General features: G+C 40.5%; 1 protein-coding gene across 1 annotated transcript in view; it reads left to right on the top strand.

Annotated features, from left to right (window-relative positions):
• Positions 1-490: 490 nt before the first annotated feature.
• mtnr1aa (melatonin receptor 1A a) overlaps positions 491-25,037 on the top strand; it is a 65,061-nt gene continuing 40,514 nt past the window's right edge. Inside the window, exon 1 of the mRNA XM_052127177.1 lies at positions 491-855. Coding sequence (XP_051983137.1) covers positions 672-855 — 184 coding nt within the window. The 5' untranslated portion in view covers positions 491-671. The remainder of the gene's footprint in view (positions 856-25,037) is intronic.

Consider the following 25,037-nt stretch of genomic DNA (forward strand, 5'->3'; position numbering starts at 1 on the left):
AGCATAAAGCTCGATTGCTTTCATTATTAGTTTGTTATTACATGAATTAAGGGCACAAATTATGGTGAGCATTGTGGATCTTAGCACAGCTGGAACGCTGTACTGACCAACAAGCATCAAGGACCGGAAATATCCATATTTATAATTAGTGCAATATTAATAATGAGAAGAGGAGAAATTATGAGAAAAAGAAGATAAATAAAAAAGGGAAATTGCTGTGTCTTCGTCATACGCATTTTCCTGAATGAAACGAGGGAAAACCTAATAAAGCGTTTTCTGAGGATAAATATTAATGAATGACGAAGGCATGAATCAAAGAGTGCTCATATAGCTGGAAAGGGTGAATGAAAGCGAGTAAACCGCATTACTGATCACGACCACGGGGTGGCAGCACACAATTCGAACACATGTTCACAGGAAATTTGAAGTTGCCTTGTGTATGTCATATATTCTACCAACATTGAGATGGTTACTCACCTAGGCATAAAAGTGCAGACTCCGACACGCGAAAGCCCTGAAGAGAATACAGAAAAAATGTGACCGTGTCGCGCAACTTATCCAGAGCTCGTGAAGGCATGAGAGGCCACCGGAGAGACGATCGCCATCTGAACTGCACGGAGCGCCACGCGCGTTTATTTTGTTGATCGAGAAAAGTTTAATTAAGATATACAATGTTTATGAATGTGAGTTTTCTGAACACCACTGCGCTGGACCCTAGCGAGCAAGCACTTCAACGGCCGCCCTGGGTCACTACTACTCTAGGGTGTTTCCTCATATTCACTATAGTGGTGGATATTTTAGGAAACCTGCTGGTGATTTTTTCCGTCTACAGAAACAAGAAACTTCGGAACGCAGGTGAGTTGCGCGCGTGAGGCTCAGGTATACTCACATTTCACACGTGGGTCACTTTTAGTTCACATTCACAGTTCAAAAGATGCTGTTTAAGATTAAAGCAGGAACACGTATACACCAAACAACATCACTGACAGGCAGGATTCAGAAGAGCACACTCGTGCCATGATACCACACGCGCCCGTTTACAATTACGATGCATAACGCTGATAAACTGAAGATTTTGTTTGTGTCCAATTTCAAAAGCAAGCAACACATTTCAAACTAGAAATGTGACCATGTTTTACGCGCGGCTGTTTGGAAAAGATGCATCACCATTGTTGATAAATTAATACCAGAGCTCAGAACTATAAAATAAAGCCAAGTTGAGTATGTATATACATATGTGTATATAAATGTGTGTGTGTATATATATATATATATATATATATATATATATATATATATATATATATATATATATATATATATATATATATATATATATATATATATATATATTTTTTTTTTTGTGTTTGTTACAGTGTTATTTACACGTGTAAGTAGGCCTACGTTATTAAAACCGATTACGGAGCAACTTTTGATACTATTAAGCGAACATATCACACTCTACGCGCCTTTTTAATGTCTTGCTTCAGTTTAAATATTTAGTAAATTGTTAGTGGAAATATCAAGACACATGTTAATTGACTGTCACATTAATCATATCTAGAGCAGACTCCATAAATGTTGCTTTAAATGAATCGTGGTTCCTGGATTTTGCACTCCTCATCTGTGTCACCAGATGTGCTGTGGGTCTTCTCTCTCGTTTGCTGTTTCATCTTTAGAGATTATCTGGAACACATCCGAGTATTAAACTCTGAATGCAACCGAGAGGCTATTTGGCTCTATTAAGGAACATGAACATGTTTGATTGACGCGCCGTGCCGGATATATGGCAGTTTATTTTGGCATTCAGCTGTCCACATCTGCATGAAGTGCCATCTGCCATGGGATTGCATTTCATGTCCAGTCTATCACGAACTGGGAAAATAACACGCACAAGAAACCGGTCTAAAATCTTATTAACAGCAGATAAGTGGGGGAAACCTGAGCCATACAGACTTTGTCAAAGTCAAAGTCAATTTTATTAAGCTTTGACCCACATTGTAAAAATGTAAAATTTTCCAAGTGGTTCATTAAAAGCAGTTGTAATGTAGAGAAGTGCTTGTTTAGAAAGAGCGCGTAATCCCCTTGGTGCACGAGGAGAAGTGTGTCAAGCTCGCCTGCATGTGGAGACTATTTCTATTCCAGTGTCAATTTTACGCGCTCCCCTCAGTCAGTACTCATGCGCATTTGCGCTGATCTCTCATCACAGAGCTTGCACCATGTGCGCCACTCGTTCGCCAATAGAGCATGTGATTAATGCTTTCATTCACTAGTTTAGGCTATTTGAATCCCCCATAAAATTTGTAATCTCCAAAAATGAAATTAAAAAAATATACACATGCTTATGTATTACAGTGCATAGACGGACAGACAGACAGACAGACAGAAAGATTCAGGACAATTAAGTTCTCTTATATCTGTTTAAACAAAAAAAAGAATGTATGTGTATTAAAGTGTTTCAAAAAACTAGTAGTGGTGGGCAAGAAAACAAATAGCATACATTTTTTACATATAATCATTAGTCCAGGTGTTTGTCAGAAGTGCTTATAAAAGCAGTGTGATTTGACTTAGCCTGTTGCTTGTGCTTGAAGTTGACCTTCAAAAAGTTGATTGTGCTTTATGAGAAATAATATCATTTTTCAAGTGGAGTTTGTCTAATTTTTTTTTTCTTTAAAGTCAACCTGAAACACTTCTTCCATAATCTTAAGTATATCCAATTGAAATAGGACATTAAATGAGAAAACCTGTGGGACTTGATTGTATTCATTAGGAATTGATTGGATTGTGAAAAGTGGGTGTTATAAACCAGAATAGAGCCAGGTTGTTGGAGGGGAGAGGTTGAAAAGTAAGGGGGATTTATGTCAACTGAAAAGAAAAGTCATTTCAGAGACAGAGCAATTTGGAATTTGGAATTTGACGCACACAGATGAATCATGCACAATAAGAGCATTAATGTGCATTAAAGAGGTAAAAAAAGGGTTATGTTTACATTTCTCTTCAGCACCCCCCCTTCATGTCTTTTGCTGATTAAATTGACATGCAGCCACATTCAAAAACTGTTTTAATTTAGTGTGAGTTAGTCTTTCATATATTTTGGAGTCATGCAGTTTATGGCTAAGCACAGCAGCCCAGACTCCCTTGGCCATGGTGAACCTACTGAGTCGGCTTCACACCAAAGAAATCACAAACAGCACACAATCTTGTCTTGAACATTCACCATAGGTACCACAGAGGCTTTCCTTCTTGAAATTTAAAGTTATAGCAGCAGCCAAAACAACTGCTGAAAATATGGCTGTCCTCTATAGTGCCAGATGAACGAGTAACAGTATGTGCTGGAGGAGGAGTGCAGTGGTATTGCCTGTGTGATTGCAGCGCTCAGCTATAATCTGGGACACCTCTCTCTCTCGAGTCATTGTACGTATAGGTCAGAGGAGGATGTTTGTGGTATGTGTGGTCACAAAGAGCTCTTACTGTATGCAACCATCAGGCTTAAACACACAGCTCATGCTTACATAGGAGTGCTATTTTTACAATTGATGCTGCTATATGCAAACACACTTTCATGAATTGAAGACCGTCTCTATATGAACAAGATCGAACGATCTCGATTCTCAAATCCCAATATTAACCCTGTGGGGTCTGAGGGTGTTTTGGGCCCTGGATAAGTTTTGACATGCCTTGACATTTGTGCTTTTTAAAGTTGCTTAAAACCATATTAATTAGGGATGTCCCGATACCACTTTTTCCACTTCCGATCCGATTCCGATAACGGAAATCTCAGTATTGGCCGATACCGATCCCGATCCGATACCAGTGTTGTTTTATTGCATAATCAGTTTATAATATCTTTACATTATTGTGTGGAAATAATTGGGTGTACTCTTTAATATGTAAAGAAACACAAACCTTTAACTACACATTATTTCAATATAAATGTATAGCTTATTAAGAAACACTTTATTATTATCTAGCATACTGGATACTGGCACTCCCTGAGTTCTGATTACACGCACCTGCATATCATTAGTGGCTAATCAATGACTGCATAAATACCCCGCTTTCTCACCCGCGTGCGCGCACTCTCTCTCTCTCTCTCTCTCTCTCTCTCTCTCTCTCTCTCTCTCTCTCTCTCTCTCTCTCTCTCTCTCTCTCTCTCTCTCTCACACTCTGTGCCTGTTCTCATCGATAGTAGAAAGTTCTGGAGTCTCAGAAATACTATGTCAAACATGTGTCTTCATTATTGCCTGCAAGTATCATAAAATTGTTGTAAGTTATCTCTTTCATCGTGTCTATACACTGTCTGGATATTACTTACCTGCTGTTTGCCACTCTGCTTAACTGGATTTACTCACAATGTTTACATCACTGTTTCAATCCTCTGCTCAATAAACCCTGCAGAGTTCATATCTCTGCTGTGAGTCTCTCCATGACAGCTTTAACCCTCACCCTTTTTATTCACAGTTTGTAATGATCGTTACTGTGTATTCATGTTTATCACATTATAATGCAGTGTGCCCCTTTAAGAGAGATGGTTACGTCACTCATGACGTGTACTATGCGTGATGACATAGTTGGAGATGAGATGAGGACATTGTAGATGCTAGACGTGCTCTACCCTTTTTTCTGTATATTTTATTTTATAAGTTTTGTGACGCTAAGGAAGAGTAGCTCTCATGTATGAGAAGATTGCATTGCCTGTGCACTTGTCATTAAATGTGCGTGATACAGCCTTTCAGCCTTCAAGCTCTTTCTTCCCTCGATTTCTCTTGAGTTATCTGGTCCAAGCGTTACAAGTTTAATTCGCTTCTTATTTATATTCTGGTTAAATGCACCTCCAGTGCCGTTCTAATTCCATATTATAAGTGAACCGAACTGCTGAGCATCTACATCTGAGATGTTCGTTTGTAGCGCTCAAATATTGTGCACGTGTGAAGGCTATAAATAGCCGCGCGTGTGTGTGTGTAAACCGAAGCGCCATTCACTAACGGGCTGAAGCTGCGCGTGCATTTATGTTTACTTATTAAACACAGCCTATTGCAATTCACAGAGCTATCGCGTGTCTTCAAGTGGCTTTGAATAAAATGCACAAGTCATATGAACCGCTTTAATGGTGTTTTAACAGTTCTTTTATGTCATTTTTTAAGCTTGACAGTAACGAACATGACTAACACAGAGTATCGGATTTGGGCTCGTCAGACCGATACCCGATCCGTCTAAAAACGTCAATATCGAAGCCGATACCGATATAGGTATCGGATCGGGACATCCCTAATATTAATGGCTAATGTCTGATAACACTGTATTCAGCACAAACTGGGCTACAATAATATGTGAGCAACATGTGTGTACATGTTGAAATAATGACTTATTTCAGTCATTGAAATAAGACCATAAAACACATACTAAACATTTGTCCACAGCCTTTTGAGAATTGGATCTTGTAGGCTAGAAAGTTTGCTACAAAATGATGTGAAAACCATCCAGATCATTCATTCATACAAAACAATATAGTAATTTAACTTTTGTAAGTCACTTTTAGTGTTAGAAAGGTCATATCATATTGATTGTAATTCACACCTGAGGAGACAAAGACCCCTCCCCTGTCCATATCACTAAGGAATGTGACAGAAAGAGAATGAATGTGAGGAGACTTAACGATCAAAATCAAGTTTTAAGTTAATAAGTATACATAAAGACTATACATTTTCTTTACATGAAGACTTTACTAAATTTTATCCTACATTATCATTTAAAAGAAGTCTCTTCTGCTCACCAAGACTGCATTAATTTGATCCAAAATACAGTAAAAACAATGATATTGTGAACTCTTTTTACAATTTAAAAGAACAGTTTTCTTTTTGAATATATTGTAAAATGCAATTTGTGATCAAAGCTGAATTTTCAGCATCATTACTTCAGTCTTCAGTGTCACATGATCCTTCAGAAATCATTATAATGTGCTGATTTTCTAATATGGGCATATTTAAAATGCATTTTACTCATTTGACCTGAACACATATTTGCAAGCACAAGCTTCGTTGATGATGAGGCAGCATAAACACTAGTTAAAATATAATCTAAACGTTCATATTATTTTTATACCATATTACATATCATATTTATATCATACAGCATACAATTTAAATGCCTGCTTTAGCCGAAACAACATTTAAATGTAACTACAACTTGTCTATTAGGACATATTTCAATATTCTGAATCCTGACTGGCAAGTCTGGAAACAGTCCCACTAGTAAAATATGTACATGTTTATATAAAATAGCATGTCAACTAAAAGTCAAACTAAATGACTTACTCATCTGAAATTGTATCCTCGGCTGGAACAAGTCTCTCTTCAAAATGCGAACATTCATGCTCGTTCTTCTTCTGAGGAAAATGTTAACTCTTCATCACTATCCAGGAGCGTTCTCGCCTGTGTATTGCGCGATTTTCCAAATGCGCAGAAAATGAATGCACTAGATGTTTTTAAGGCGCAGTCGGGGGCATTTACTAGTTGCATTGATCGTCTCAGCACATTACCGTATGAATAGCGCCCTCTGCCTGTGGTTGTGATCACATTAGGAATAATTAGCTGAGCCAGGAGAAACTGTACATCGCTTTGTTTCATACAGATTACACTACAGTTTTAAATTTGAATTGTTTTATTTAAAAGTAGATATTTTAAGCTTTCTTTAGGTTTTATTGAGTGTACACAAATAAAAGTAGACTCTTTATAGTCTCTAATGATGTCTTACACTTATCTGTATGCCCCAAAATGACTTTAAAGAAGAAGAAAAAAAGACAAACTCTACTTGAAAAATGATATTATTTCTCATAAAGCACAATCAACTTTTTGATGGTCAACTTCAAACAAGAACAACAGGCTAAGTCAAATCACATTTTACTGCTTCTATAAGCACTTCTGACAAACACCTGGACTTATGATTATATGTAAATGTATTTTATGTTGTTTCCTCTGTAATGACAAAAAAAGCCAGCAGGACCCACCAGTGTGTCCGTCGACCCCAGAGGGTTAGTATTTTTATCTGTGCACAACTCTTGACTACAATGAGAGGAAATTACTCACATTTGCAACCAAATTTAGTGGTAAAATAATTATATTTGGCAACTGGCTGGTAAATGTTTACATTTTACTCACTAATAATTGTCTGGTAAAGTGAATTATTCAGCAGCCATCCTTCAGCAGCCGTGTGTTGAGAATAAAAGTTGTTCTGTGTAATGCATGTCCAAAGACAACATCCACATGTCCCATTTGTCTTTGAATAATGTCTCTTTCAATAAACATGTAACAAAAATAATATATGAAATATAAAATCGTATTTTATGATTGAATACATGGATTTGTTCATTTTTTTACAATTTGAAATGTGACCAAAATAATGAAAAATGAATAAAATATAATTAGTCAAATTTACATTTTCCTAATGTACCTACAGTAGTTAGAAGGTCCCCTGGACAGTTAACTGCATTAGCTGGGAGAACATTTCTTTCATATGTAAGCAAAAGGGACATTATAACTGAAATATACCCATATGTATGGAAGCTCTGAACTGCAAGGTAAAAAAAAACAATTGTGTCTCATTTTTTTTCTCTCTTCAAAAAAAGGAATGCGGTACCAACCTTGGCCACCAGGCGCCACTATCACTAAACAGTCAGTAGACTAAACGCACATTCAACCGGACGACTTCATCTGGAACTCTTCACTTCTGCAGTAGACAGTGTGTTTCAAAAGCATAGACAACTTGTTATATTAAAATATATTATTATAATTAAATTTCACCATGAAATTCTGCACATGACACATAGCAACAGAGAAAGCAAGCCTAAGATTACATGTTTACTGATAGTGGCACCTGGTGGCCAAGGTTGGTACCGCATTCCTTTTTTTGAAGAGAGAAATAAAAATTATATAACAAATAACAAATATATTTTAATCTGTATAATTAAATAAAACTGTTCAATTTATCTGTATGATTTTGGATCGCTATATTTTATTATGTTATTTTTAATCAAGTAATGATATGTCAAAAAGTAAAGCAATACAGCCAGCATGAAATAAAATCTTACAGGAATGAAGGAAGATGTAATCTGGCATCTCTCGTTTTCACTCGCCCACTCGTGCTCTCTCCCCCAGCATGTCAGTCCTCCCCGCATTGGATTATGGGAAAGAAAGCATTGGCTAGTGTGCATCGGCTGTACACTTGAAATCAGAATGCATTGTGGGTAAGAATGAGTGAACAAATGTAGGGAACAAGATGTAGGGAACGAATTTGGACACCATTACAAAATGGCCGGACACACAAAATAGTGCACTATATAGTGGAAAGGGGGCTATTTCGAACACAGCTTTAGTGAAGTGAGGCAGTTTTTGAACACAATCCTCTTTTCATAGAGGCACTGCAACTCACTATGGAATGAAACACAATGGCTTCAAGCGCTGTGACCCTTCCTGCTCTGTCTAGTGGAGAAACCCAATGGAAGGCATGGGACTGGCCTCGAAGAAGACATTCTGAGACAGAGTATGTGAGTGTACGAGTATATGAATTGGATTTCCCCTTTCTGCTCAGTGTTCTGTAATAACCCAACTCTAGCTCCACTATATATAGCAATGGTTTGGTAAACAATTTAAGCCATTTGGTATTAGCTTTTTTGACCAAAGTAATATTATAGACCAAAAACATATGATGATACAGATTGAATGAAAATTCGGATTGTCACTCACACAAGTAACCATATTATTTGTGTACAGTAGGATTAAGCACACATATGCAGGGCCGGCCCGTCCTACAGGCAATACAGGCGATCGCCTGGGGCCCTGATGTGTCTGACGAGGCCCCGCAAATATGTACAAAGCATATGAACAAGTCATAGAATTTAAAACATTGATGATTTTTCATTTGAAACTCTCTGCAAACCAATGGTTTCCTGGGCACTTACACGCTGATTGTCGTGCAACACACGTTGACCTAATCATTTAACATACAAATTACTATGACGGTGAAAACTAAAAAAATAATACTATGTATAAAATGAGCTCTGAATAATCACAAAAAGACAAATAACTGAAAGTGACAACAAATAAAATAACAGCAGTGTATCTAAAATCTGCAAGAATTAAAGCTAAGCACTATACACTAATCTGCATAATTAATTCATAATGCAAATCATTGCTGGGAACTAGAGAGTGGCTTCTTTTCACAGGATTATTAGACAGGAAGGAATTCAGACACTGCTGATAAAAAGACGCAAAAAACTATTAATTATTCCAAATGAATCGCAATTAATCTGGAAAATAACCAAGCCATCCTATCTGCAAAGATGTCAGCTCTCTAAGAGGTAATGCTTTTTCTTTACATTTGTTTACAAAAATACACTGATCAGCCACAACATTAAAACCTCCTTCCTAATTTTGTGTAGGTCCCCATTGTGGCGCCAAAACAGCGCCAACCCACTTCTCAGAATAACATTCTGAGATGATATTCTTCTCACCACAATTGTACAGAGCGGTTATCTGAGTTACCGTAGACTTTGTTAGTTTGAACCAGTCTGTTAATTCTCTGTTGACCTCTCTCATCAACAAGGCATTTCCCTCCACAGAACTGCTGCTCACTGGATGTTTTTTGTTTTTGGCACCATTCTGAATAAATTCTAGAGACTGTTGTGCATGAAAATCTCTGGAGATCAGAAGTTACAGAAATACTCCAAACCCATCTGGCACCAACAATCATCCATGCTGTTATCTAATTAGCCAATCATGTTACAGCAGTGCCATGCTTAAAATCATGCAGATATGGGTCAGGAGCTTCAGTTAAAGTTCACATCAACCATCAGAAAGGGGAGTGTTTTTTATTTCAGTGATTTGGACTGTGGCATGATTGTTGGTGCCAGATGGGCTGGTTTGAGAATTACTGTAACTGCTGATCACCTGGGATTTTCATGCACATCGTCTCTAGAATTTACTCCAAATTTACTCCAAAGAAAATGTGAAGCAGTACAAGAAACTCGGAAGCTTATTAGAACAGTATGTTTAAATGTGCATTAAATCCCTGAACGGACACAGCATGTTTTTAAAAAAACAACTCTCACCACTTGTTTTTCTGAAATGATTAAATGATAAACATGTTATAGCTTTTTTTTAGACTCAGGGTAAGTGCATTATCATAATGCCATCAGTATTGGTTTCCATGTAAGCTCTGGCTGAGTGCAAATGTTTTTACTGTTATTTTTAAATATTTGTATTTTTATTAATGCATATTTATCAAATTTATTTCCAAAAGAAAAGTATAGTTTGTTGAAGTTAGCTCATTTTGAAACCATTCTTAGTAACGTTTGTGAATAAAACAAAATATACATTTTACGTACATGTATGGTTATATATTTCTTACATTTAAATTTATGAGTAATCGATTACTTGTTTTTTAAAATTAATTTCGACAAAATGCCCATCCCTAGAACACACAAGCCACTGTGTATGACCTTCTCTCATATCACTCATGAATGCTCTAAGGATGTCAAGATTTTAAATAGAAGTAGGCTGATATATCGGTGCCAGCAAAAATCTTTGCCAATAGTTGCCAATATTTTGTTTCACTCATTTTCTTTTATTCCTTATCAATAACCTCATCTGTTGAAGGCTACTCATACAAAACTCTTCATCTGATAAATATATAGGCCATGAAAAGCTTAATTAGCTAAATATTTACATATAGAGCATTGTTTCTGTGTTTATAAGGCCTTTTCCAGTTTGGGGAGTGATACTGTATTTCAGTCATGACAACTCTCTGAAAATTTAGCATATTAATGTGGATATGACATATTGATAGGATATTGGTCTTGGCGTACTAGATCTTGAGATTGCTACTGCTATAACATAAACAGTCATACTGAGTTAGGCATATGGACATGCTGCTAGAGAGAGTATGCAAGTTGATTGGCTACCAATTATACATCAAAGGACCTATCAGCTTAAACCATGTGAGCTTGACATATCACATGTGAGCGAGCTGACTGGCTACATTTACAGAGTTTTATTTTGTTTTTTAGCAGACACTTTTATCCAAAACTACTTACAAATGAGGAGTATAGCAAGCAGTTTGTCATAAAAAAGTGAACAATATCTGCAGTATCGCACTGCCAAGTTCTCATAGTAGCTGGAGTAGTGTAGCACAGAAGAAAGAGACTGAGAAGGAATGTTAAATGTTTTTATTTATTTAATTATTATTATTAGTAAGTGCTATTAGTGTGGATTGGTTAAGTGGTCGTGGAACCGATGTGTTTTCAGCTGGTTTTAATGTTGAAATGATTTCAACCGATCGTGTGAAGGTTAGAAACTCATTCAATCACAGAGGAACAGAGAAAGTAAATGATTTGTGATGGAACCACCAGGCACCTCTCATTCATTGACCACAGAGAGTAAGTGGGAACATAGACCTGGAGGAAATAATTGAAGCAAGAGGGTGCTGTTCCATTGGTTGTCCTGAAGGAGTCAAAACCTTTGATACAGGCAGCTACAGGTGGCCAGTGGATTGAAATCAAGAGGGTGGTGATGTGAGCCCTATTTGGTTGCTTGAAAAATGAAATAATTGGCTAATAGATAACAAGTTAAATAACCAGCTTGTGCCATTCATATTTTAATGCTTGAACATAGTCATATAGGGCACTCGATCTGTCATTCTGTCTTTTTGTTTTTACCTTTGTTAAAGTTAATAAGCTGAGAGGTTGGTACATTTCAGAAAGTTAAGCAATGTGTGCTTATGTTTTGTTACATACTGCTGTGTTCAAGTGCCTGTGTTTGTATACACTGCTGCATCTGTGACCCCCCACAGAGCCCAGGTGTTCCGTATGACACACACTAAACCACCCACTACACCGCAAATAGTGCAATGCGCCATCCAAGCGCCACAACTGTGGTGAATTTAGGGCCATATTACAAACTCCCACTACACGGCAAACAGCACAAATGCACCGTACAAGTGCCGCCACCATTCACGTGCCACATCCGCAGTATGTCTTTCAGACCATGCGTCTCAGCCTCCATGGATCTGTATCCCATATTATGCCACTCATACCAAATTAATCATTACCCACCTAGCAACTGACAACAATCAGGCTGTTTCAGTTCTTTCCTAAACAGTTCACCATAAGCCTGCATCTCCAGTTAAATCCATTTCTTTCAAACATAGCCTACGTACAGCGTCACGACAAAAGCTGTGCTCAACCTATTTGCACCGTAGAGGGAGTTCTTGCTCATTTGCAGTGTAAACATTTCACATGGAAAACATGGGCTCTTCCTGTTTAACCACACGTGAGTCCGTGCTCGAGGATTCATCCTGTTCATCCTACCATCGAATGCTGTGTAGGGCCATCCTACGGATCCAGCCGCACGCAGCTTCGAGTAAGCTCAGTAAAATTCAGTTTAAATATTCTCACACGAATCGTATGCTTTCCTATTGAACGCTGCGTGGTCCCGCGCCTGAGTATTCAGCCCGTTCATACTAAATTAACCATCACCACCTAGTGATTGACAATCAGGCCGCTTTAGGTCCTCCCTAAGCAGTCTGCCACAAGCCGACATCTCCTTATCAGTCAATATCAGTCAAATATTGCCTACTATGCGCCCTCACGTCGAGCGCTGCGCTTGACAACTCAACCCATTCATTTCGCAGAGTGAGATCTTGCTTATATGCAGTGTGATCTGTTCACACGTAAACACAAGCTCTTCCTGTTAACACTGTTTGATCCCGTACTCGAGGATTCAGCCCTTTTCGCACAGGGAGTTTCATTAAATGCATCATATATCGCTTCCACAAGAATGTAGTATCCTACCGTCTTATGCCATGCAGGTTTACACCTACAGATTCAGCCGCTTGCAGCTCCAAGTAAGCTCAGGATAATACAGGTAAAATATTCTCCCACAAATCGCACATGCATGTACCCTGACTTTGCCTCTAACAAGGGCATTTTTTTTTGTTTTAAAGCTGCCAACTCACATCCAGCCCTTCCAATCCCTAGCAGATGCTGTGAGGGTCCACCATGGCAAGCCAAGAAGCCCTCCTGACCATACCACTGCGAAAGCCCTCCCTCTCCAAAAATCAAGGGCTCTCCTGTTCAAATCGCAATGGGCGTCCTGAATGCTGAATGCTGTGTGAGCTTATGTTTATTTATATCATGGGCTTTCCCATTCTTACCACTACGAGGTCGTTCACGAATTCAGTGAGGTCCCATGTTCAGTTGCATGATGGGCTCGTCTGCTCGAGCGGCAGCCAAGCCCCACACATGTGGGGTTAGCCCATTTGCTGCACAGGCCCCTCCCATCAAACAAATTGCATCTGGAGGGATGCATAAGGTCTGATCCGCGCAGCTTGGGTTCTCCCATGCCTGGGACAGACCTGCCGATCGGGGGCGGGGAGGTTGTCAATGTTTATTGTTGCCATTGTAGATAACGTTGACTAATATTTCGGCCTTACTCTGAAACATACATCAAAGTTTGGCTGCAAATTGGTTAGATATATTCTCCTACACTCCTAATGTGTGCTCATGTAAATAGGACTGTTAAATTATCACCACTTTTTCTCAGCAACTTGAACAGCAGCTTGATGCGATTCAGCTTTTTACTTCCTTACTGCCAGATCTGAACAAATTAATGAAACATATGATGTGCTTTTGGTGTAAGTGGAGCTATTGGAGTTGTGAGTGTGTGTGTACTAATGGAAAGGGGTTACTGTGTGCTGTACTACAGTGTTGTCTTTGTTTGTGTGTATAAACATGTATATATGTTAGGAATATATTAGATCAATTCGCGATCTCCAATTCTATGTTCATGCCCAGTGAGGTGCAGCCGTGAGTATGAGTCTCTGAAGACTTCGCGAAGGAAGTAGAAGGAACGACAACACACAGTGTCTGTATCCAATCTACTTAATGTTTATTACAGCAAGCATGTTATTTATATTCTTCATAAGACAAAGGAACAAAGAATCAGCCAATAGAAAAGTGACAACCAGGATCAAGGGGGAGAAACTGGGGTGATACAGGAACAAGACCATATACAGATGCCCCAGACGTTCTGCCATATTGCTGACCCTGTTCACCTCACGAAAACAAGTATGGCCTATTCACCTTACAAGAATAAGTATGATTCATGGAGTATGGAAAGAGAAAGAGGAAGAAAGATGAGAGGAACCTAATTGCTAAATATATTGCTATAATACCATGCACACCCTGAGGCGTGCTGTGTGTATCTGGGGTCAACTGAACACATACATAGAAGGCAAAGACAGACAGAGCAGAACAGCATGTACAATATCATATTTCTCACAATATAGCAAACAAGAGTAGCGTGATGACTGGATAGAGTAATGTGTGTGAGTGTGTAGTTGCCAGAGTGTAAGAGACAGTGTCCTGTAAAGTAGTCAATATGAAAAGAACTGAAATCACTCATGCCTGCAGTGGGCATTAAAAAACATGTTCTTTAAAGGCACAGCACCCGAAAAAGTAGTCCGATGTGTTCATGCAGAGATGCTCCTCTTACATGCACACTTGTTTACTTGTCCTTAAGACCCCTCTCTGTCTTTTGACTTGCATTCCTCCCCATCTCTTCCATCTGTATGGATTTTCCTCCCTCTCTTTGTTTTTACCATTTTGTGAACCCACTCTCTCTCCCACTCTCTCTCACTTTCTTTCTCTCGTTCAGACATATTCTGGTCTGGGTTTTCTCATTCTTTGTGACATCTTTGTCTGTGTGTATCACTCTGTGGCCCCCTGTGGTTAGGAAGAGTTAATGTGTACACACATACACTCACACACATGTACCTGTCAACATGATCACACGGGAAGTCGGCATGTTGTTTCATAGAGTTCTGGTAGGGTTGGATCAGCCACATTATGCTGACTTACTGATAAGTGGCATCTTCCATCAGATATTTTTGCTTCAGCTTCAGTGTGTTTACCTTCCCATGTGATGAGACCGGAAGTGTGTTGTGTCAGCATTGTGGGCGAACCGTGTTCAGAATTCACGTTTAAACCGGGATGAAATCACATTCTCATAACCAATGAAGAGCATGATTCGTAGAGTGAATTTTTTGCATTAACATTATATTTGTATTCCACTGATGGTTAGGATTAGGTTTGGTATTTCGTTGGAAATATGCATTCTTCTTTACTGTATTGTAGTTTGTACAGACAAAAAAAAACTCACTTCATAACTTGCTTTTGGCACCCCTCTGTGGACATTTCACCTGGAAAATGAAGCTTGCATGTGCCCATATGCCCAACAACACTTACCACTTTGGCCACTGTGGGCAGTGTTTTTACACAAACAAACAGACCAATTTCAGCTAAAGAAAAGTCAAGCTACTGTTTCCGATTTCACTGTGAGATCAGTCTGTACTGTTCCTGCAGATGACCTCTGCCAATAGCATTTGCAATCAACACACACTCTCTCACAAGCTGGCATGATGAGTTTGATTGAGATAATAATATTCATTACTTACATATTATCTCTCTCTCTGTCACACTTTTAGTTACAAACACAATTGTGCAAATGCATAAAAACGTTTTTATATTAGTTTTATTAAAACCTCTGAAATGACTTTTCTGTACTGGTGACTGAGGCCATGTAGGCAGAGAAAAATAATATTAACCAAAGGTATAGAATGCCTTAATCTCACATAGCAAGAGTTTTGACTATATGGTGCAACAGTCTGGATCTGTAAAAATCCCAATTCATTTTATAAACTCAATTTCCATATATAAACTAAATACAGACATACCGTGAGCTCTGAGGTTTTTAATCGAAGATGATACTGTATATTCTTCTGTTGAAGCCAGAAGCGGTATTTCAAATTAAAATAAATAAATAAATAAATAATATTGGAATTACTATTAATGAACAGTTTTTGATGTATTTTACAGTAGTCGGTTACATAAGTGTAAATGCAAGTTGTTGTGTATGTTTTTGTACATAAGGGAGAGAGAATGTCTCACAAGGTTAGTCAGAGGCTGTGAGATCAACTAAAAGAGCCCTGCAGCGACTGCCCACTCCCATTATGCACTGTGACTGACACAATTGAGTCTCCCTACACTCTCAAACTACTTAAACCGCCATTCAAAAGTTTTGGATCACATTCTTTATTATTAATTGTTTCCCATTTTATAATAATTGTAATGTAATCAAAACTATGGAATAGCAGAAATTGATTGTAATGTAAATTATGTTGTGACTAAAAAAAAAATCCAAAATTATAAAAACCTGTTATATTTTATCATCTTCAAAGTAGCCAACCTTTGCCAAGAATTTGCAGAAATGTACTCATGGCATTTTCTCAACCACCTTCTTGAGGTGTCAACCTGGGATAATTTTTAAAGAGTATTGAAGGAGTTCTCATTTATGTTGGGCACTTATTGGCTACTTTTCTTTATTATTCGTTCCAAAAAAGTTTTTTTTTAATATAAAATGTTAGTTTTGTAGTGAAACAAATTCATATGTTGGCACAATTATATTTTTATTCTACAAAACAAATTTCAAACATTTAAGCATACAACTTCAGATCAAAAGGTTTTGAAGATCATGAGAAACGTTTCAGTCAAGTGACCCCAAACTTTGAATGGCAGTTTATATTTGTATATATCTTAATATTTTGCAGTAAACTTAAAATCTATAGTTTCTACACTTATAGTCAACAACTTTAAATCAATAGTTTTATATTTGTCCATAATTTTCCATTTGATTACGTCATATGCAACACATCATGGTAGTGAAGTTCTTTCCCTCTTGTACCTTTTTTGTCCAATTTTCAAATACTTTTTGTTTAAATCAAAGTTTGCAATTTTGTGATTCAGCTTGGAGCTTGTTGGTGTGGATCATGGCTTAGAACTCTTATGAAAGATTTTATGTATTCCCTATGGAAAAAATTTATGGGAAAATACATCCGGTACCAATATGGCTGAAAAAGTGGGCAGGCACTGATGCGTGCTGTTGGCATAAAGTCGGGTCCATTTTGCAGCTCATTACAAGAACCTTCCACTGAATACATTGCCATTAGAAATAGTTATAATAGGCTGGCATGGAAAAATATTTTTTCTGGCATGGAAAAAACGAATAATTGCAACTAATTCATTAAAGAAGTGTAAGAAATGGTGTGTAGAGTATAGGGCTAATCATGATTATTTTTGGTCAATATTGAAATCATGATTATTTAAACGATTACTCATTGACTTTTGGAAAGATGTTGCATTTATTGCACTTAAACAAATCAACAGTGAAAACACCTTGAACTGTGAAATTTCCCTTAATACTTTTCCCATTTAACATTTGAAATTCCCCTTAAAATGAATAATATATAAATAATATAAATACTCAATAATATAGTATGACTATGATCATCACAACCTTCATCAAAGCATAATTTTCCATATGGTGTGCGTGCGTGGGTGGGTGGGTGTGTGTGTGTGTGTGTGTGTTTGTGTGTGTGTGAGAGAGAGAGAGAGAGAGAGTTCACACAGTGATATTATTATTATTATTTAGTAGTAGGCTAGTGTTACAGAGACAATCACACAGTAACTCATATATATATGGCTCCATGGTTCGGCTAGACCATAGGTCAGTAGTGGTGACAAAGTACTCTGCCTTTGCCACCTCATAAGCAACTTCTGCAAAGCATTTTTCATATAAAGCAGGCAGAGCAACTCTGGTGAAATAGTGGTGAGATGGCAAAACATAATGCTTGTCCAAAGTATTGACCAACTTTCTGAAGCCGTCATTGTCGACTGTACTAATGGGGCACATGTCTTTAGCTAAAAAGTATGCAACGGCATCTGTTATATTTCTGTGCCTCTTATAAAGTGCATCTTTAATGACAGTGCATCTGTGTTACACAATGTCATTGGGGCTGTCTTCTCTTTCTGTTTCTTCCTTATAAGTTGGTCATACGTGACTCTGTGTTTATGTTTAAGGTGGTTAAACAGATTTGTGGTGTTACCATCTGGTGCAGACACTACCATGTAGCAAATCTTGAACATGATTTGTTTCTGGTCCACGTCGGATTCCTCAAATCCGAACTGCTCCCATACAACAGAATTTGCTCTTCACTTTTTGCTCACCAAACGCTGCTTCTCTCCCTCCGCCATCTTCTTCACTCGCGCTGATTTTTAAATGCCACCAGATACCACAAACAAGACCTCAATGACTATTGGCAAAGTGAGTTTAGCTTTCGGGAGGGGCCAAAGTACACGTGTCATTCAGAACACAAGATAAAATAAGAGTTTACCTTTAAAACGTAATGTGCAAAATAATCGTTGTTTTCCGATTACATTGTTTTTGTGATCGTTAGGAGCCGAAACCGAAATAGCAATCAAAATGTAATTAATTGCACATCCCTAGTAGCCTACTGTATAGGCACTTTTCTACGATTGGGCCGTACGTTTGTGAGCACAGTGAGTCACCGTTCCAGTGGACAAAGTGGTTCCCAACCCAGAGCATTTGTGACAGAATCACACTTTAAGTGATGTACGTAATTTGAAAGTGAAGAACGCGAGATCTTGCTGACGAGTCAGCTGTCATCACTGCTGTTATTGCCGTTGAGGAAGAGGTCCTTATGTACTTAAGAACCTAAGATGTTCTGCGTGATCATGCGAATGATTAATTAAACAGGAAAGGAGGACTGATTTTCACTTCAAGCAAATTGGTCAGTGCTTTTGCATTGTTATAGCAACAATTCATTGTCAGATAAAGTTTTGAAAAGTAACCGTGTACCCTGACGTAAAAAATTTGTTGCAAGCAAAATGTAAATCACATATATTATTAGAGAGATTTTTCTTGGTATTAGACATCCTTAGTTCTGGCTTTTGTGCGTGGACGTGTTTTTAAAATGTCAATTGGTATTATTAGTTGACTGCCAGGTAATGTTTGATGGGCATGCAGCATCTTAGTCATTGTGAAACTGTGTTTTCTTAATGGCATGAATAACACTGAAGGTCTAGACTTAAAATGCACGGGCCATGGCTGACAGAGACACATTACTGAATCCATTAGCAAAGACATCGCAATACTGAGAGACTCTGAGAGAGAACACGATTCTCTTTCCTTTTGACCTGTATGCCCCTTATCACTATACTCCTCCGTTATCACCTGTTTTTTTTCACGTTCATCCTAAAGATGGATGGTTATATCTGTTTTGTTGTCCATGATGCACCCTCAGATGTGTTATGCCCAGGGATAAAATTAACACAGTAAATAAAATAAAGAAATAAAATAAACTGGATTTGGCGAGTTACTCGCCAGCAACTTTAAAAGGAACAGTAATATATTACATGGTTTAAATTGATAATAAGTATGAATGAGTTCTGTTCCTACTGATTTAGTAGGGTAAAGGTTGGATTACACTACACAATTTTATCACAGATATTAGCCCCATTTTGTGCCAAGTGCAAATCAGTCTAATTGAGTGGCATCTTCTGAAGATTATTTGCTTAAAACTGAAAATTCTGTCATCATCTACCAAACCTCAAAGACTTTAACTTCATAAAAAAGGGCTAGTTATTTTAAAAATTTCAGAGCCACACTTTTCAATACAATGAAAATGTATGGAGATGAATGGAGACTGCATGAATTGCCGAAAGTGTCATGGAAGCACAACAAAATGACTTGCTTCATATTTTATTTAATTTGTTTGCTTTTCTTACACTACCAGTTAGGTTTAGGTTTAAGGATTAGGGTGAGGATGTACAGTATGTTTTGTTGATTTAAAAATCGATAAAGCATAAACCTTAAAAACCTCTGTTGGGAGAAATTTTTACTCACATTTTACCTCGGAACTGCTGCGATACTTGTAATGAATCACTTAAAATAATTTAGCTAAATTATCGCCACAATCATGTCACATTCTGTCTCTTTTTCATCACCACTGAGATTCTGGAGTTTCTTTGAGTCTTGAGGAAGCACCGCTTGCAAGTGCTATATGGTTATTTGTTTACACAGTACAACTGTTGTTAAAGGTAAACCTACAGTATATCCTAGATATTTAAAGCTTGCATTTAGTATTGATATTATGGATGTGAGATCATGTGACTAGTCGATTAGTAGGGTCAAATACTAACATCAATATTTTTAGTTGTGGTGGTTTCAACAGGATACTCAATTCTCAAATTAATTGAGAACTTCTTTCATGGTTATAGCTTGCTGTGCTTAAGAGTGAATAATAGTCAGCATGGTAAAACCCTCTGCAAGAAGTTTGAAGCATCTAAACTTTAATGCTTAATGTTTAGTCCAGTTGCAATCCACCTATGTACCGAGAATGCCGCCACCTCGCACAGCGACCGACCTCGCCCTTAGGGCCACAAAGGTCAAAGCGCGGACACTCGGGCAGGCGATGGCCACCCTCGTGGTTCAGGAACGACATCTCTGGCTGAACCTGGTCGAGATGCGGGACGTGGACAAAACACGCTTCCTTAAAGCCCCTGTCCCAGTTCGGTCTCTTCGGCGACACTGTCGTGGACTTCGGCCAGCAGTTCTCAGTGGTGAAGAAGCAGACGGAGGCCATTTCTCACATCATGCCCCGTCGTGCCATCAGCACGGGCCGTGCTCCATCTGCCCGCTGAGGGCGTCCTCCTGCGGCTTCCAGAAAACATGTAGCTCCACCTCAACCCGGGCCTAGTTCTCAGCCCCAGCGTCGTGCGCCCAGCAGGAAACGCATGCCCCCCATCTCACGAACATCCTCCAGGACCCGGAAGGCTCCCAAACATTCCTGAGACGGACGACCTAGAGATCGAGACGTTTTTTCTGGAGCTGGTAAGCAGACCACTCCATCACCCGGTGGAGGGCCGGGAGGAGAGTCTTCAGTTCAGGTTGTTTGCTTTGTACCCACATTCTCAATAACAGAGCAATTTCCTCATTCTTTGTGTCACCCGGCCCGCAAATGCCGGCATCCCGGTGCCACACACCTACAGTCCCGGCATACCAGACGTGGACCCCCCACCTCCGCACCCACGAGTTGCGAGTTTTCAACCGGGCCTTGCACAAACTCCCGTTCAAAATGCTCACTCAAAGACACATCTTAACTGGCGTCTGGCATCAAGATTAATTCGCAGCGGTAGACCTGAAGGACGCATACTTCCACGTCTCAATATTGCCTCGACATCGACCCTTTCTACGGTTTGCATTCGACGGCCATGCGTATCAGTACAAGGTCCTCCCCTTCGGCATGTTCGTCCCATCTTTACGAAGGTAGCAGAGGCAGAGAAGAGGGCAAACTCAACTACCTCGACGACTGGCTCATCCTGGCCCAATCTGCAGGAACCGGATGCTCAGGCACCTCAGCCGCCTAGGGCTTCAGTTTAACTGGGAAAAGAGCATCTCTTTTCTCGGCATGGAGTTAGACTCAGTCTCAATGGTAGCGCGCCTCACCAACAAACAACTAAAGTTTCTGGCTGTACTTCTTGCCCTTCGGAGATTCTTGCCGCTAGTTCAGGGCAAGCACGTCTTCATCCATTCAGACGGTAGCGTACATAAATCCCCAAGGCGGCGTGCGCTCCCATCACATGTCACAACTCGCTCGCCATCTCCTCCTTTGATGCCAGCTTAAGTCGCTGCGCGCCACTCACATCACATTGGGCTGCCTCAACGTGGCAGCGGACGCGCTGTCGCGATAAGGTACGCCCAGCGGAAAGTGGAGGCCCCAGTCGGTCAAGCTGATTTGGGAATGGTTCGGCAAGGCACAGGTAAACCTGTTTGCCTCCCGGGAGACCTTCCACTGCCTGCTCTGGTACTCTTGAACGGAGGCTCCCCTCAGGACAGACGCGCTGGCACACAGCTGGCCCCAGGGGCTACGCAAGTACGCATTGTCCCCAGTGAGCCTTCTTGCACGGGCATTGTGCAAGGTCAGGGAGGGCAAGGTGGTGGACCCCTACTGGCCCACTCGGTGTTGGTTCTTGGATCTTGTGCTCCTCGTGACAGCCCCTCCCTGGCGAATTCCCCTGAGGAAGGACCTTCTTTCTCAGGGACGGGGCACCCTCTGGCATCCGCTCCCAGACCTCTGGAACCTCCACGTCTGGCCCCTGGACGGGATGCGGAAGATCTAAGTGGCCTACCACCTTCTGTGGTAGACATGATCAACCAAGCCAGAGCTCCCTTTACCAGGACACTTAAAGCCCTGATGTGATGCTTGTTCGCAAATTGGTGTTCTTCCCGGTCTGAAGACCCACAGAGGTGCGCAGTCGGGTCAGTGCTCTTATTCCTGCAGGAGAGGATGGAGGGGAGGCTGTCCCACTCCACCTTGAAGGTGTATGTTGCCACTATCACAGCCCACCACGACGCAGTAGACGGCAAGTCTTTGGGTAAGCACAACTTTATTATCGGGTTCCTTAGAGGCACCCGGCCAAGCCTGTTCCCCTCCTGGGATCTCTCAATGGTCCTCTCGGGCCTTCAGAGATCCCCCTTCGAGATGCTAGAATCATTTGAGCTCATGGCACTCTCCCTGAAGACGGCCCTCCTGATTGCTCTTGCTTCCATCAAGAGGGTCGGGGACCTGCAAGTGTTCTCTGTCAGCGACACTTGCCTGGAGTTTTGTCCGGCAGACACTCATGTCATCCTAAGACTGCGACCGGGCTACATGCCCAAGGTTCCTACGACTCCCTTCAGAGACCAGGCTATGCACCTGCAAGCGCTGCACAGGGAGGAGGCAGACCCAGCCCCTTCGTTGCTGTGTCCAGTGCGCGCCCTGTGTACTTACATGGACCGCACGCAGAGCTTTAGACATTCTGAGGAGCTCTTTGTCTGCTTTGGTGGACAGCGGAAAGGGAACGCTGTCTCCAAACAGAGGCTTTCCCACTGGGTAGTTGACACCATAGCATTGGCCTATCACACCTAGGCCGTGCCCGCCCACTTGCGAGTCCAAGCACACTCAACAAGAATTACGGCATCCTCGTGGGCACTGGCCAAAGGCACCTCCCTAACAGACATATGCAGAGCAGCGGGTTGGGCAACACCCAATACCTTTACCAGATTTGACAATCTCAGGGTCGAGTCAGTTTCATACCGTGTTCTCTCAGGACCGAGCCGGTAGTACTCGGTAACGTGGTAACAACTGACCGGGTGTACTGCTTGCATCTAGCACCTTTCCTCTACACTGAGGCAATTGCATGTCCTCTTATCCCAGGAGATCCCACTAACTCTGCTCCCTGGATGACTCCTCCCTAGCCCTCTGGTCCACAAAGTCAGCGGAGGAATTCCCCGACCAGACCCACTACGAGTACTCAAACTACTCTGTACTGGAATAGGTACTCCACAGGATGGGCCCCCATGTGGAATTATCGCCTGAGTGTATTTTCTTTGTTACGTTCCCCTTGCGAGCAGACCCGCATCTCCCTTGGGTGTTCCCCGCTGGCCCCCGGTCATTTGTAGCAACTCCTCGCTCTCAATAGATAGGATCTACCACCATGCCATTTTTCACATGCGACCTGAAAACACACGTGATGTATTTCACCACTCTCTACCTCCCCCAGCCTGGGCAGGTGTGGTCTCTTCGGGGTCTTTTCCCCCTGAAAGAATAGGAATTGGAAAAGAACGCCTTCCCCGATGCATGTGATAGCGTTAAGATGGTCCCAGCTTCTTTAAACTCTATGCGAGAAACATAGAGAGAGAAAAGGTGTGGCTGGCACGGCGCCTTGTTCCCCCCTTGGGGTGTAGGGAACCAGAAGGTTATGACGATCTTATGGGGCGTTGGGGAAGAGTATGGACCCCTAGTGTCGCTTCTTTGACACAACGTCGAAGTGAGGGACAGATGGCGCACGTACATGGTTCAACGCATGGCGTGATTAAATATGGACCCCTAGTGTCGCTTCTTTGACACAACGTCGAAGTGAGGGACAGATGGCGCACGTACATGGTTCAGCGCATGGCGTGATTAAATATGGACCCCTAGTGTCGCTTCTTTGACACAACGTCGAAGTGGAAATACAGGAAACGTCTTGGTTACTATTGTAACCTCCTTCCCTGATGGAGGGATCGAGACGTTGTGTCCTCCCGGCCACGTCGCTGAACTGAGCCAATGTTACGACCACACCTCATTCTCTGCTCCTCAGGGCAAAATCCTGAATGGACAGACGCAAATTCTGTCTTTTTCTCAAGTTCAGAGGTGCTCGAGGCTCTCAAGAGAGACCTCTAGTGTTGCTTCTTCAACACAACATCTTGTTCCCTCCATCAGGGAAAGGAGGTTACAAGATTACATCTAGTAACCTAGATGTAATCGTTATCAAGCCAGTAGTAGGCAAAATTATTTTTATGTAACTATTTGAAAAGGCATTCAAATATAAGCTGTAAAAGGGAAATATTGGTTTAAAGGTTGCACTATGTTTCCTGTGTCCTGTTAGAGAGGGAACATACAGTAACTAATAATGACTGCAAAGATTTCTTAGTCTGAGATATTTTCTGTTCTATTGCAATCATGTACTGAGATAAGTACAGCATTTGAATAAAGTAATGCGATTCACACTTGAATCTGACTGATTTGAAATAGCTTGGTAAAACGGACAGTAACTATGAGAAACTGCTCATTCAGTAGTTGAATTGACCATTGGAGAGACGTGTTTTATCAAATATAAAATCTTAGGAATCTGATGATATAAGACATCTTCTAACAATGCATTACCGCCACCTGCTCTTATGCGCTGTTGCTGATAAAGTGGATGTAATTTATATTTTGTTTCATTAAAATGAAAATAAGTATGATGAAATGGACACTCAATGTAGATGTTTTTTAATTTACCCCCTTATGACGTGTCTTCATCCTGTTGGGCCTCATGTACGCAACTCGGGATCCACCCCCAAGTGGGTGGGTCACTATGAGTCACTATGGCGCTTCGGATGACTCTGACGACACATGGTCATTCCGACACCAAAGCATGCGCATTCGACAACTCGAGTCCCTCACAAAGGACATAGAAGGCTTTGACCCGAGTAATCAAGATTCAAACATTGATGATTATCTCCGAGAAGTTGAGCTCTGTCTAGTTGACTTGCCTTATGCGT

Source organism: Xyrauchen texanus, chromosome 5 (assembly GCF_025860055.1).
Source record: "Xyrauchen texanus isolate HMW12.3.18 chromosome 5, RBS_HiC_50CHRs, whole genome shotgun sequence".
NCBI classification, from domain to species: Eukaryota; Metazoa; Chordata; class Actinopteri; order Cypriniformes; family Catostomidae; genus Xyrauchen; species Xyrauchen texanus.